This window comes from Panicum hallii, chromosome 1, assembly GCF_002211085.1.
Source record: "Panicum hallii strain FIL2 chromosome 1, PHallii_v3.1, whole genome shotgun sequence".
Lineage (NCBI taxonomy): Eukaryota > Viridiplantae > Streptophyta > Magnoliopsida > Poales > Poaceae > Panicum > Panicum hallii.
Genome location: NC_038042.1, coordinates 35,524,082 through 35,538,143, shown reverse-complemented (window position 1 = coordinate 35,538,143; position 14,062 = coordinate 35,524,082). Strand labels below are relative to the sequence as shown.

At 42.9% G+C, this 14,062-nt stretch overlaps 1 protein-coding gene across 1 annotated transcript; it reads right to left on the bottom strand.

Moving 5' to 3' along the window:
* Positions 1-6,880: 6,880 nt before the first annotated feature.
* LOC112875031 lies at positions 6,881-8,066 on the bottom strand. The gene has a single exon (XM_025938714.1). It carries the CDS (start codon positions 7,881-7,883, stop codon positions 7,146-7,148), a length of 738 nt encoding a protein of 245 aa, XP_025794499.1. The 5' UTR covers positions 7,884-8,066; the 3' UTR covers positions 6,881-7,145.
* Positions 8,067-14,062: the final 5,996 nt, after the last annotated feature.

The window sequence follows — 14,062 nt, the reverse complement described above, 5'->3', positions numbered from 1 at the left end:
TGTTGGTACTTTATGTTTTATGTTCTTATGCAGGTTTTGACAGTCAAAACTGGTACTTAACGACTATCAACAGTTGCCAAAAAGTATGTTGATGCAAAATCCAGTCAACACACCAAAAGTACTCGGATGCATGGACCACAAAAGGATTGAGTAGATGTAAATCAGTGAAACCCGATCAGACTGGTTTCAAGACCCGGTTGGATCGGTTTCAAGAACCGCTCTAACCCAAATGAGGTCTTTCTAGAGCCGTAACTTCCTCATCCAAACTCCAAACTGGACTTTCTACATATGCATTTCGATCGTCTCGATGAGATCTATGCAATGTTGCATCCCAATTAATAATTTGATAATGTTACTAAAATTGATCTGAACGGTTTGTAAGACCGGTCAGGCCAGTTCGCCCAAGTGGTCTAGCAAACCTGATTTGTGCCAAATTTGGTTGTCAACAAGTATCCACACAAATTACCACAAAGAATGGAGTCACCTTCTAAGTAATGACAATATCAGCTGAAGAGACTAACACAATTAGCACTATCCTTTTTTCCTGAGCTAGGGAGCTAATGGGTGTAAGGCTACAACTTGGGATTGTATAACTCTCTATCCATCGCTTGTAGGGGCCATAGTAAATCAGGCAAAAAATAACCTGTCACATAAAGGTCTGGTACCAATCCACACGAGTCTCAGGTCAAGCATGTCGTCAGATTGGACGTATTGTGTAGTGACAAAGTCCCATGTCCAAGTTACTCTGATCCAATCCTCACACCTATCGTATCCATGCCAGAGCAAGATATTTAGTTATAGAAATTGTGGCAAAAAATGGCCTAGGTACAAAGAATCATGGTAGAGGAGACCCAAGAACCATGGGAAATGACTCTATTTGTAGTAGTGTACACGGTTTTTTTCCTTTCTATGAGATGTTGGACTTAGGACTACACTATCAATAATGCACTATGTTAAAACATTTCTAATTCACTCACCCAAGTTAGCTTGTTTAATCTTACTTTGACTCATCCACTCATTGCAGTGACACAACCTTTTAGATCTAGAGTGGATCAATGTGTTGTACCTATCCATACCACATATTTCTCATGGATATGTCTTAATTTCACTTTTTTATTATGTTCAAATGGTTTCATTATATACTTTTTCACATTTAGTGCCTTACTTTTTAAAAAATAATTGCTTCACAGGTTAACATGCTCACCATGTACATATGTAGGTAACAAAAGAATAGTGGAGAAAAGAAAGGCTACATTAAAGGCATACAAATACGACAAGCCCTTGAAAGAACACTCTACCTTCCCGTGGGCGAGCCGCGGATTCCAATATAGATCCAGCTCACTAAAGCTACTTTCTCGCATAATGCCAAAAGGAAAAATTAATAGGCACAACAAATAGGCATAGTAGGCACTATGTTAATATACTAACTCCTCAGCCCCTCGCCAGATCTATCTCAACCCCAATCTCGCCATTACCTCTCCCACACCTCTTACTTCTCTAGATCCATGGCTTTATTGGCAACTAGGATTTCAAGGGAGATGGGGCAGCAGATCGAGAAAGCCCCACTATGTGAGAATCCTTTCCATATGGTAAACCCTTTCTCATCCCGTTTATATGTCTCTCCATGGGCAACTATGTCCGCACCAGTTTTCCCCTTAGGATTGAGCAATTCTCATGGAGGATTAGGCTTGTGTGGAGCCAGCAAGAGGGGCAGGGAGGTGATTGAGATGGAGTTCTTGTTTAGCAAGATTCTTACCCCAAGCGATGTTGGTAAGCTGAACCGTCTGCTGATACCAAGGCAATTTGCGGAGAAGTACTTCCCCAAAATCTCCAAGACCAAGAGTGATGGCAGTGACCCTATCCTCACCTTTGAGGACTCCTCCACAGGATTGATCTGGCACTTCTGCTTTAGCCTGTGGCGCAGTAGCACCACCTATGTCCTAACCAAGGGTTGGCCTACCTTTATCAAGGAGAAGAAGCTCAATAATGGTGACATTGTGTCCTTCTACCGCAGTGTCGATAAGTCTGTAGGCATGAACCGCTTCTTCATTCATATCAAGCCCCATGTCGATATCTCCTCTGTGCCACATCACAACACAATTTTGATGTTCACTCCATCTGGCTTGTTGAATGATGAATGGGTTCGTGAGGGCCTTGGCTTTAGCAATTGCTACAGATTTGAGCCAACATGGAAGCCTCTGTCCTTTGGATCTGGAGGGTTGGAACCTTCAATGACTTTGATGCCGCAGCCAAATATGTCTCCAATGTCATTTGGCAATAGCATGGGAAAGGCTGGAAAGCATTTGCGGCTGTTTGGGGTCGACATCGATGTCCCTCCTTGTGCTAATTGTGATGACTTCCACAATGAGTGGTCCAACGGTGTTGCTTAAACCATCCTGAACTGCTTAGTTCAATAAACTATGTTGCAGATCTAGGTGTTATTGTTGCTTTATTAAGTACTATATTGTAAAACCAAAGTTGCTAGTGACTTTATCTTTTCATTGTTGAGCTTGTGATGTACTCAAACTTTGAATGTCATGTGTGATGTCTTTTTATCTATGTTAATCCTATGTATGAAGCTTCATATTCATAAGTTCAATCGATCTACTTGAATCTCTATTTATGGCAACATATCAAGTAAAATCCCAAATCATCGCATTGGTTGAGTGGTGGGCTCCCCTTCAATTTAGTAGCTCTTCATGAGTTCATAACGATGCATTGCATAACATAAATGTTCATTTGCATGTTAACTAATAGTACAATATACGTTTCTAGTGTGCTATGTTTTCATTCGTCATATGTTTCTTCCCGCTTTAGAACGACTTTTTATCCAACTTTGATTGATACATTCAGAAAATTTAATATTTTGAGAAATCTAGTTAATGGACCAGCAAAAGTTATTTTCTATATATGTCTATTAAATCCTTATCTCTGATTTGGGAGAGTTCTTGTGGCCAGATAGGAGCTATCTTGCAATTGGAATTTATCAACAGACATAAACATGAGCATTGTGGAACATCATAGCCTAGTTATACTGTAGCAATCACAATGAACACTTTGGTAATTTTGTTGACAGAAGTGATAAGCCTTTAGATATTTATTCACTTATCAATTAGCATAGTGATCTTCATAGAAACTTCTATATTTCCCATTCCCACTTGTTAGAGAAGGGTTAGGCTTGTGGCATGCTTGCCATGCAAATTGTACTAGTTGTGCATCATGTTGTGGTATGTCAAACCCAAAACAGTATTTATACTTTATTGGCAATAAGTAGTGTTGATGAGCCATGAAGATCCTAGGGGTATTAGGGTCTTGAGAAATCATCCGGACCTAATAACTAAACCCTAATTGCAATATAGGTGCATGAGAGAAATAAGCAAGGAAATCACTTCTTCGATCTGGCTTCCCTATCTGGTCCTTGCTTTTCTTTATGTCCCTTATAGAGTGTATTTCATTTTTTCTTGTCAAAAAAAAGGTCTTTAACAAATTCTAGCTGTGCTTAACATGATATCCCTTACTATTACTCAAAAGTTCATGATCAAAATCCCTTAAAAATTATATCTGTATATCAGAATAATTTATTTTTATTAATTGATAAAATAGTTGAGAGAAAAAACCACACCAATGGTAGAAGATGAAATTGGATGAATTCCCCATACTCAACAAGACTAATTGTTTCATTCATTACTAGCTAGATGACAACCTTAAAAAAGATCTTAAGATTCCTACTCAATTTGAGTTGCTCTAGCAAAAGCTAAGCATGTAGGAAATATCATTGTGTCAGTCTTATTAGAACACACCTAGTAATAAGACAAGGAATTCTAAGCGCCAATAGCTTCCTGCTCACTAGCAGATTCACACTCTCTTATAACATAAACACGCCCTTCACACAAAAAATACTGAATTCCACTATGTTTTGTTGTAAAAGCCATTGATGTAGATTATGATGTTGCAGGTTTGCTCTTTTCACTTTGAACAGTCAATTCTTTACCACTAGAAGCACCATTAGCACTAGAGCATAACTCATCACTTGAGTTAATGATTCCACTCAGCTATGCTTGCTTTATGTACAACTTAAAAAGATTGCAGTACGGCTGAAATTCTACAATTCGCTGGATACTGCGATGTAAACCATACAAGAATCTTTGATTGCTCTTCATCTGAATACATTAATCATTATTATTTTCTTCACCATCTCTTTGTAATACTCATCAATAGAGAGATTTCCTTTCTTCGAATTCTGCAGCCTCATGATGATAATATTTAGATGCAAATCTTGCTCTCATTTCTCTCTTCATTTCAGCCCATGTTCAGACAACACTTTGCCTAGCTCCTTGTCTATGACTAAGGGTTTCTTCCACCAGATTAGAGCATAATCATCAAACTCAAGTGCAACCATACCATCTTCTTCTTTGTGGAGTAATTATGCAAGAAAAAAAATTGTTAACCTTCAACTCCCATTTAAGACAAGCTTTAGGATGAGATCCTCAATCAACTTTGACAATGGTAAATTTTAACTTGTCAAACCTCTCCTCCTTGGGCTGGTTACATCTTCTGATTGCCACGCTGACATCGGCCACCATTTTTAGGTTGTTCCACCTCTTCTTCTTCGTACTCGTCTTCAAATTCAGAATGATCATTACCTCCATGTCCAATACCTCTTTCTCTACCATAACCATCTCCATTACCTCTATGAAACACAAGTAAGATTTTGTAACTGGGGCATAATTACTTGGAATTCTTGTGACAACCTATCTTGTTTCTCCTCCATGCTTTGCCTTATCTCATTTAGTGTGCCATGGTAACACAATCCTCAATGTCGGTTATTCTGAACATCTTCCTGTATGGTTAGTGAGAATAAAATACCGAGGAGTGGACATTATGTGCATCTCACAACCACACTTTCTGACCAAACAAAGCTCTTATGTTCCTCTAAGAAATCTGCGTGGTGGTAAAGAGTAGTGATAATTGAGCAAATATATGACCAACAAACTGGTTTCTTATGTGGAACCTGGTTAGTGATGATGCACAAGGGGCAATCTGAAATCTAGTTGTTGTAAAGCTAAGTAGCAATCTAAACTAGAGAATAATGCCTAGTGCTGATCACAAGATATGGATGATGTAACCGAAACAACACAGGCACAAATAAATTCCAGATTTTATGCAAACAAGGGTTACGTGATGAATGGTTTACACTGGATCTCCTAGCGAAAATTGCAACGAAGATAGCAAACTAGTTGTACAACTTGATATGATTGTTTAACACTTGTGCATACCAATAATCTGATCCTTCTCCTTTCTGTACCAGCTTTCTCAACACTATCTTTTTGCTGCAACTTTTCTTTTCTCTTATTTTGATTTTTTTTACACAATATTAAGATAGGATGAGATATATCACTTGCACAAATTGAAGACAGAATCACATGCAACCAGTTGCTATGTTGATAGGATAAAAGTTTACCCAAATGATAGAATCGAGTGATTTTATTTTTTTGGGAATTTTCATTGATATGAAAAGGTACAAAAGGACACAGAAAAGATGATATGATCAACAACTAACTAAACAAAAACTCTAGTAATGAAATTTAACCAAACTCACTAGATAAACAGATCGAAACAAACATAATTTTTTGTGACTTTTCTATGGATAGGACGAATACATATATATGTAGCTAAGGGTAAATAATCCTACCATGGCTGGCAACTTGGCTCTTACTACCAAATGATGAAACTTAGTCCTAATCTTCATAATGTAGGATCTTGATGAATGCCATAACTAGCTTAATTCTCAGCCAAGATAAGTAGCTGCAAGCCACTGGATAACCAGTGCAACCTGACGGCACGCATAAGAAGCCAACCACTGGCATTGTATGACAACCAAAATCAAGGGTTCACCCAATTAAACTCTAAAGAACCAACCTACACAGGCTGCCCTCAAGGTAGCAGGGGCACACATTGAGTGCTAATGAAGTGACTACTTCTGTAATCCCTTGGGAAAAACACAAGAGCATAGGGGTAGAGAAACACTCTAAATTAAATTTGTTAGCACAGAGGTAAAAAAAAGGGTTGTATTATATTATTAAAAATCTTATGTTTGCATAGAACTAAACAATTCGTTTATACTAGAAAAATCCTCCTAGTTGGCTGTGATTGGATCTTGAAGTTTCTAAAGCACCAGAAATCGATCATAAATATTTATTGGAAGTCCCAATAATACGTGGATTCTAAATCGATCATAATTTTTATTGGAAATTCTAATGATATAGGTTTTGTTGTATACAAAAGCGAACTTGATATCTTTTCAAAACAAGTACTTGCGTCTGCAGAGCTATTGAAAAATAAGAGTTATGATCGTTTTCTTATGGTGGTCCAAACTGTTAGAAATGGACTCTATGAACCTGCAAGCTTGAATCCAAGGTCATGAAACTCTCGAACTCATAACAATTGCTAAGCACTTATCATCTTTACTTATTTCTAAAGCATATAACGTTTTTACCTTAATTTTTTAGTTTGGTCTAGCTTCTATTATTGACATGTGTGTCTTTGGTCCATTCAGTATGCTAGTCAGACCAGCCCTCCGTCCACGACTCGATCATGTAAACCCTTATAAATTAACGTGCGGACAACTATACGTATCCGATACTTATATAATTTTTGTCCGTTGCAACGTACGGGCATATTTGCCTAATCAAGATATAAGATTACAAAATACCATAATGCTTCACTTACCCCTAACAAAAACGCCGAAAGTAAAGGATGGCTCTATAGTTGCTGAAAGCATGAAATATATGCAAAAGTTTGTTGTTGAACTGACGATAAATTATGAAAGATTATGCAAACTAAAATATATGAAAGCAGGATGGTCTCGCGAAAAAATGGAAGCAACGTGAGGATCTATTTGCAGCAGAAAAGAAATTGTTGAACAGCAGTACGGGTTTAAAGCATTCACAAATTAAGGAGCAAATCAAGAAGGCACTAGCTATTCACATCGTGACTCGTCACACTTTCCACCCATGTTATGCGAATCACTATCGCGGGCAGATTCAACGAATCTAACAAAAACACCCATGCCTGTTGCATTGCGAACTTTTTGTTGACTTTCATGCACCTAGACGGTGCCGCATGCAGATCGAAGGACGGATCAACTACTGCCGCCGGAAGACATGCTCCTCGCCCGTGTCGTGGTTGACGTGCCGAATCCAACGGCCGGTCCCCCTGCGGCCGCCCCGGCTATGCAGACTAGGCCCCTTCCCGACGCCGACGTGCAGGACCTCGACGCCCTTGCCGATGGGCAGGTAGACGGAGCGCACCAGCCTGGTCCCAGCCGCCATGGACGCCGCGGCCAGCGCCGTGGCGCCGCGCCGCCTACCGTCGCCGTGGCGCAGCACCACCATGCCCCTGGCTCCGGGTCTGGCCGCCCGCAGCACGGCCGCCGCGTCCCGCCGCCGCGCGTCGATCACCAGCAGGTCCACGCCCTCTAGCCGCGCCATCGCCTCGTCCGCGTCGCTGGCCACGACGACCGTCGGCGACGGTGACGGCGACTCCGCTCCCGCCGCATCCTCCTGCGGCCCGACGAAGCCGGCGTAGACCGCTGCCGCGGCCGCGGAGTCGCCCTCCGGGAGCACGCAGGCGTAGCGCCCGCCCGTGCGCCGCGCGGCTGCGGCGAGCGCGAGGCTCGTGGCGGGCGGCAGGGAAGACGAGGAGGACGACTGCGCCGACACGTCCGGCGCCTCGACGACGAGCTGCGCGTTCCAGCCGCCGGCCATGGCGGCGACGAGCTCGGCGACCTCCGCCGACCCGGCCAGGTCGTCGCGGCCGGAGAGCGCCCTGACGCCGTCGATGTAAGCCTTGGACGCCATCTCCGGACACCACACCAGCTTCATCTTCCCCTGATTCTCTCTCTCAATAGGAAACTTTGCGGCGAAGGAAAGGGAAGGGCAGGGAAGGAAAGCATATACGGGAGGAGGAGGTTAGAGTGGGGAAGGGGGGCAGCCGGCGAAGAATGAAAAATGAAACGAGGAGTGATCCGCTGTGCGTCTATAAGCGGGCGCGGATATATGCGTAGATCTGTGGGCTGCACGGCCGCGCCTGACCCCCGAGAGCGTTGACGAGGGGGGGGGGGGGGTGCGGGCGGGGCGCGGCGTGCGGCGGGTTGAATGCGAAATAAAAAAGCACAGCTCGCAGGTCCTGGGCTCGGAGGAATAAATGTGGAAAGGCATCACGTCGCTTCCGCCACTACCGGGCGGGGGCGGGACGGACGGACGGGGACGGCCGCTCGTGAGGGGGGCGGTGGGGGGGGGGGGGGGGGTGTGTCACGTTACGTATCCGGATCGAACTCAAGGCTATCCTTGTCGGCTCGTGATGAGGCGCTACCGGTGTTTCTGGATATGGACTCGAGCGCGTCCTCTCCTCCGATGGTGATGGTTTCTGTTTGCGCTTTATTCCTCGTTCTCGATCAGGATGATGTGATGAGTTTCGCGTGGGGTTTCCCTGGTTTTTAAAATTTGAAGTTTCATTTTGATGGAGTTTGGAAGAAGGTGGGAAAAAGAAGGCTTAGATGACTTCTCCAGAAAGGAATTTCCGGTTTGTATTTATGCGCTGAGTCAGTGCCACATGTCGGCTCAATCCACATCAAGAAGCTCGTTGCCATGGTTTTACGTCGACAGTACTTGAGCAAATTGATCAAAGAGGTAACAATTGTCCACCCAATCTAATAATACCGGGGACGAGCTCGACCAAAAAATAAAGGACCAACCTATCTAATTTAGCTGTAAATACCAATAATCAGTGCCAAAAATATATTTTAATCATTTAAGGGTATATTTAGGACTGCTTCACTCCACAAATTTCAGCTATGCTACATCAACTCTACCCACATAGGTGCTTAAGGAAAAATGTAGAGCCGATGAATATGTTTGATTGATAACGTAGCTTCAACTTCTAGATTGTAGAATTAGATGGAAATAGTCTATTTTACTCATGCTGCATGGATGATTGTTGTTTGACAGCATATTGGGTAATTTTTTGCCGACGTACAGTATGTTCTGCTACAGTACTCGCAGTACTGTTTGCTCTGCAGAAAAAGATAATTCCAACCCATTACGAATTACATCCATAGTTGGAGCGTTCAGTATGGAAGTTGATCCATCGGACGCCGATTGTAAAACAACATACTTGTTATATTTTTGTAATTAACATAGATCATATTAGATCCCATAGAGAGTACGTTTGGTAATTAAAAATTTAAATCTAGTAACCGATCGGCCCGAGGAGTGGACATACCCCTCACCACTCGTAATTTGGTTTTTGGCAAACGCACAGACGTGCAGGAGTACGTTCCGCACAGCGGACAGGAGTACGGTCATGTAGTCGCGCTACAGACGTACGTCCTGCACATTGGATGTGCGTATGGTCATACAGTCGCTTGTGGTGGCACTGTTCCACGAGTCGGAATGAAAGGCAAACGATTGCTTCGGAACCATCATTGGATGTTCCAAGCGAGTGAGTTAGGTTTACCCTTGCAAGGTTTGAAAATTCATTTCTGAATCGTCCGTTTCTCACAGAGATCGAGACTGCTTAATCCCTTTGCCACATAGAGTAATAAGAGCAACCTTATGATTATCAAAGATGATGTTTGTTTAAAAGGTTCTACCATGCTTGAGTAGTTATAATTGCTTACCTAAAATGGATAATCAATTAGAATCTGAAAGCTAAAATTTGAAAATTAAGGACCTACTCTTTGGTGCTTTTCAGCAAAAGACAAACCCAGAACTGTTCACAAAGCCTTCATAGTCTAGCTACATATCTAAGTATACCATAAAACGGGTAAGCCTTGCTGAGTATTAGAATACTCAGTCTTGCAAATTTAACTATATTTCAGGTAATCTACCTGAGGAATCTGCTCTGCCTGTGCCCTGGCCCTATGCTCTTCCCGATGGTTGGTCCGTGGAATGGGATCCGTCCCCGGCCAACACAGGTTGCTCCGAGTGATGTTGGGCTTGGGCTTAGCTCGATATCCGTTCCGCGACGTCTGATAGTGTCGTATTTTACTTTCCGCTACAAACACTCAGTCTTTAAACGGTTTTGTATAAATTCTTACTAGTTAGGTCTTACTACTATATATATCCGAACCTCATGTAATATTATGTCTATAATGTAAAATTTTTGGTATTTGTATCTCTGGACTCGCCTTCGTGCGAGGTACCTTATTTTGATCCTGAGTTAGGTGGTTTTATCGGGACTTACCCGACAGACCACGAGATTACACTGTTTAAAGTGCGGTTGAGTCCTTGCTGCCTTCCGAGGAAGGATCAGCGCACTTGAGCCAGTGTAATTCAGATTGGTTCTGCCACAGCTGGTATCAGAGCTAATAAGGGTACACCGGAGATATGAAATGCCTTAAAAATGCTTTTAGTATAAAATTGGACCAACAAAGTATTTTACAAAACTATGTTGGTTTCGTTAAGGATTGTGCTTAGTACGTAAAATCCTAGGGTAATGTTTAACAAGGGAATTAGAGGTGGCTATAGTATAAGTATATACATAACTCTAATTTCCAGCACTATTTTTCGTTAAAACTTAATTTTTTGCACAATCAACCTTATATTTTGTACCGACGCTCTTATCGCGAAGTTAAGAAGGTAAGGATCCTCAGCTAACTGGGGAGTTAGCCTTCCTGTCGGTGATGCGAACTGAACGCTTTTTCTCAAGCAGTGGCCTACTTGAGATGCTTCTAATATATCAACTTTGGTTGGTTATATTGGGAGTATATGGTTAGGCACAGGGTATGGTGATCGCTGTTCATACCCCCGCATTTTGCGGTACCCCCGTGAATACGTTGTTTCGATAACGTATGTTAACGTTGTCTGTACGGCGGTAATTGTACAGATACTATTTCTGTAGTAAACAGTAATGGTTAGGAACGCTTTCATGACGTGCTGGCATGAAAGGTTCATTGGAGATATATATTGTGGTTTTCTGCTGGTATGCTAATCACGATTCGATAGGATCTGAACGGTTAGGATTTGTCGACTAGATATTATAGGGAGAGACGTATCTATATTATGCCACTATAACTAACCACGTACGACCAAGATTATTGGGCACAGTTATTTTTAGGATGTAGGACGTGCATGCATCTCTGAACTATTGTTTGTAAGTTAGAATTCGTGCTTATCTTGTCATAAGGATATCTAGAGTGTTGTTATTCACAAGTGCAGTCTTGAAATGGTTATACGGACAGCTATAGGGTTAGTATCTTGGCATCTTTCATTCCATCCTCAAGATCTATAATATCTATCTGATATCCAATCTTTACTATTACCAGAATCAGATGTCTCATTCTCTTTATCTTATGAGCTCTTAGTCAGATGGATACTATGATGTATTCCAGCATTTTCATGAGCTTGACTCACATTTTTCCCCAGCCTTCTTCAAACCTTAGGAAATTTATATCCTATCTAACATTTGAATCCTTTTGATTCAGATGGCAGATGTTCAGAGGATCTATTGGGATGCTGAGGGATATGCTCACACTGATTGCCTGTATTGGGAAGGGTTTCCGAGAATTCCTTTGGGATACACTTTGTATATATCACTACCCGGATCCACCCCAGTATAAGGGTCGTGAGTTTACTGAAGTCGGAGTCCCTCGATGTCGTGCCACTGTCACTATTCCCCATCATTCTATCCTGGAGTGGCAATCTATTGAGATAGAGGTTGTTGGATATCATCTCGTGGATGCTTTTGAAGAAGCAGCCCTCAAGGCTATCACCACTTTTTGTGAAGAGCATCCGAATGCGGTAGCAGCTTAACCCATCGGACTGTTTCCAGCAGTTTTTGCACACGATGCTAAGTGGATCTTCAGAACAACTTATCTCGGACATTTAGTTGGCGATATAGCCGAGGGGACCCTCAGGGCAGTGATCAGGTATATGAACGCTCAGTACCGCTTCCAGTCACTTAAGCAAAGGTGTATGGACGATATGGTAAATCTAGCCCAAGATTTTCATAGGGACCTTACCCTAAAAGATGACCAGATCCATTCACTTGGTCAAGGAATTGCCGGGAGGGATACTACCATTGGACATTTGGAGGTGCAGATCTTAGAGGGTGATGCTCAAATTTTCTAGCGCAACACCGTAATTGACTTTTTGGAGGAACAAGTCCATGATTTGAACCAAGAATTAGGTGATACACTTGGACATATTGAGATGCTGCAAGAACAGCACATGCCTCCTCTTGTGCCGAATGAGCTAGAAGAAGAAGAGGAAGATTCAGAAGAAGAACCCAAGGAAATTGAAGGTGTATCCGAGATAGATTAGGAACATGGAGATCCAGAGCCCAACCCTCAGGATGATGACTCTTCTTCTGGGAGTGCGTCGTCTGTGGGCAATTTAGATGACTTTTAGGCAAAATGGTGCAGCTGATGTTATGGTCCTAAGATGTAGCATGTGTAAATAGGAGGGATGTAATATGACCACTAGGATAAGGCCATTTGTTGTAACATCATGGCTTATAGTAGTTGAATTCTAGTTGTTTGTGTACTTTAAAGACTACCAGAAGTATGTACTATATGATGACCACCAGTTGGGTTTCACAATCATCATCCTTATCCATTCTCCTTCCTATCTACAACTGTTGAGTTGATTTGATGAGATGGATGCGAATTGTATACACTCCTCAAACTCATTGTGCATGCTCATCATCGTTCTTATGTTGTACCATGCATCATACCTCTGATAATGGAAGCAAGAGTAACCTGTCGTAATGGACATCTTCCATGTTTTTCAGATGGTTGGCGCTACGCGTGGAACTCCGGAAGGTTTCAGGCCAGATCAGGCTAGCAGTTCTCAACAACCGTCACCGCCACCACCAAATCTAGCAGAGGCTATGGCACGGCAGACTGAGCTTCTCAATCTGCTAGTGCAGGCACAACAGAACCGGCATCGCCAACAATCACGAGGAGGTCGTGATGACCTCAACCCTCAAGTGGCAAGCTATCAAGATTTCTTCAGTACCCAGTCCCCATTGTTCAGTAAAGCGGAAGAACCTCTTGATGCCGACGCCTGGCTTCGTACTATTGAATCGAAGTTTGCCCTTCTTACTATACCTTGTGCGGACTTGAGTAAAGCTCATTTCGCCGCCCAGCAACTTTGTTGCACTGCCCGCATTTGGTGGGATAACTATTGCGCCATGCAGCCTGCTGGACATGTTATTTCCTGGGAGGAATTTTGGACTGCCTTCAGGGCACATCATATTCCTGAAGGACTATTGGAGTGGAAGTTGAACGAATTCCTGACCCTTACCCAAGGCACCCACACAGTACTGCAGTATGCAAAGGCTTTCAATCATCTGTGTCAGTATGCCAGTTATCACGCTGATAATGATGCCAAGAAGCAGGATCGTTTTTGTCGTGGCCTTAATACCAAGCTTAAGGAACGCCTGAACCTTGTTAAGGCTAATACTTTTAGTGAGCTGGTTAATATGGCCCTAACCCAGGAGGACTGCATCACGGCACATCGTGCCGAGAAGAAACGGAAAGCCCCCACTGGACCCTCGAGTGCTCAGTCACCGAGGTATCGTTTTGTTCCCAATGTGCAATTCAGAGCGCCGCAGCGGAATAACCCACCTGGCAGATTGGTTTTCCACCCGCCTCAAGGAGGATATAAACCTTCAGTGCCTCCGCAACAGCCGCAACAATTTGGCCCAAGGCCAAATGTTCAACAGTTTTAGCAAGGGAGCAGCACTAATCGCTGTTTCAACTATAGGAGTACGGATCACTTTATCAAGGATTGTCCTCGGCCTAGGAAACCTTTTCAAGGGCAGGGTTTTAATCAGAACAACCAGGGCAAGGGCAAGAAAAGAGTAATGCAAGTCCGGCAAGGGCGAGTCAATTTCACCACCCTTGCAGAACTTCCAGAAGGAGCCCCCATAATGACGGGTACATTTTGTATCGACTATAAACCCGTTATTATCCTATTTGATTCCGGTGCAACCCATAGCTTCATTAGCGATAAGTGTGGTGCCCGAGTGGGACTTGATTCTTGTCAAACCAAGGGGT

Excerpts from the sequence above, each read along its gene's own strand:
- LOC112875031 (XM_025938714.1), bottom strand. The coding sequence starts at position 7,883 with ATGAAGCTGGTGTGGTGTCCGGAGATGGCGTCCAAGGCTTACATCGAC.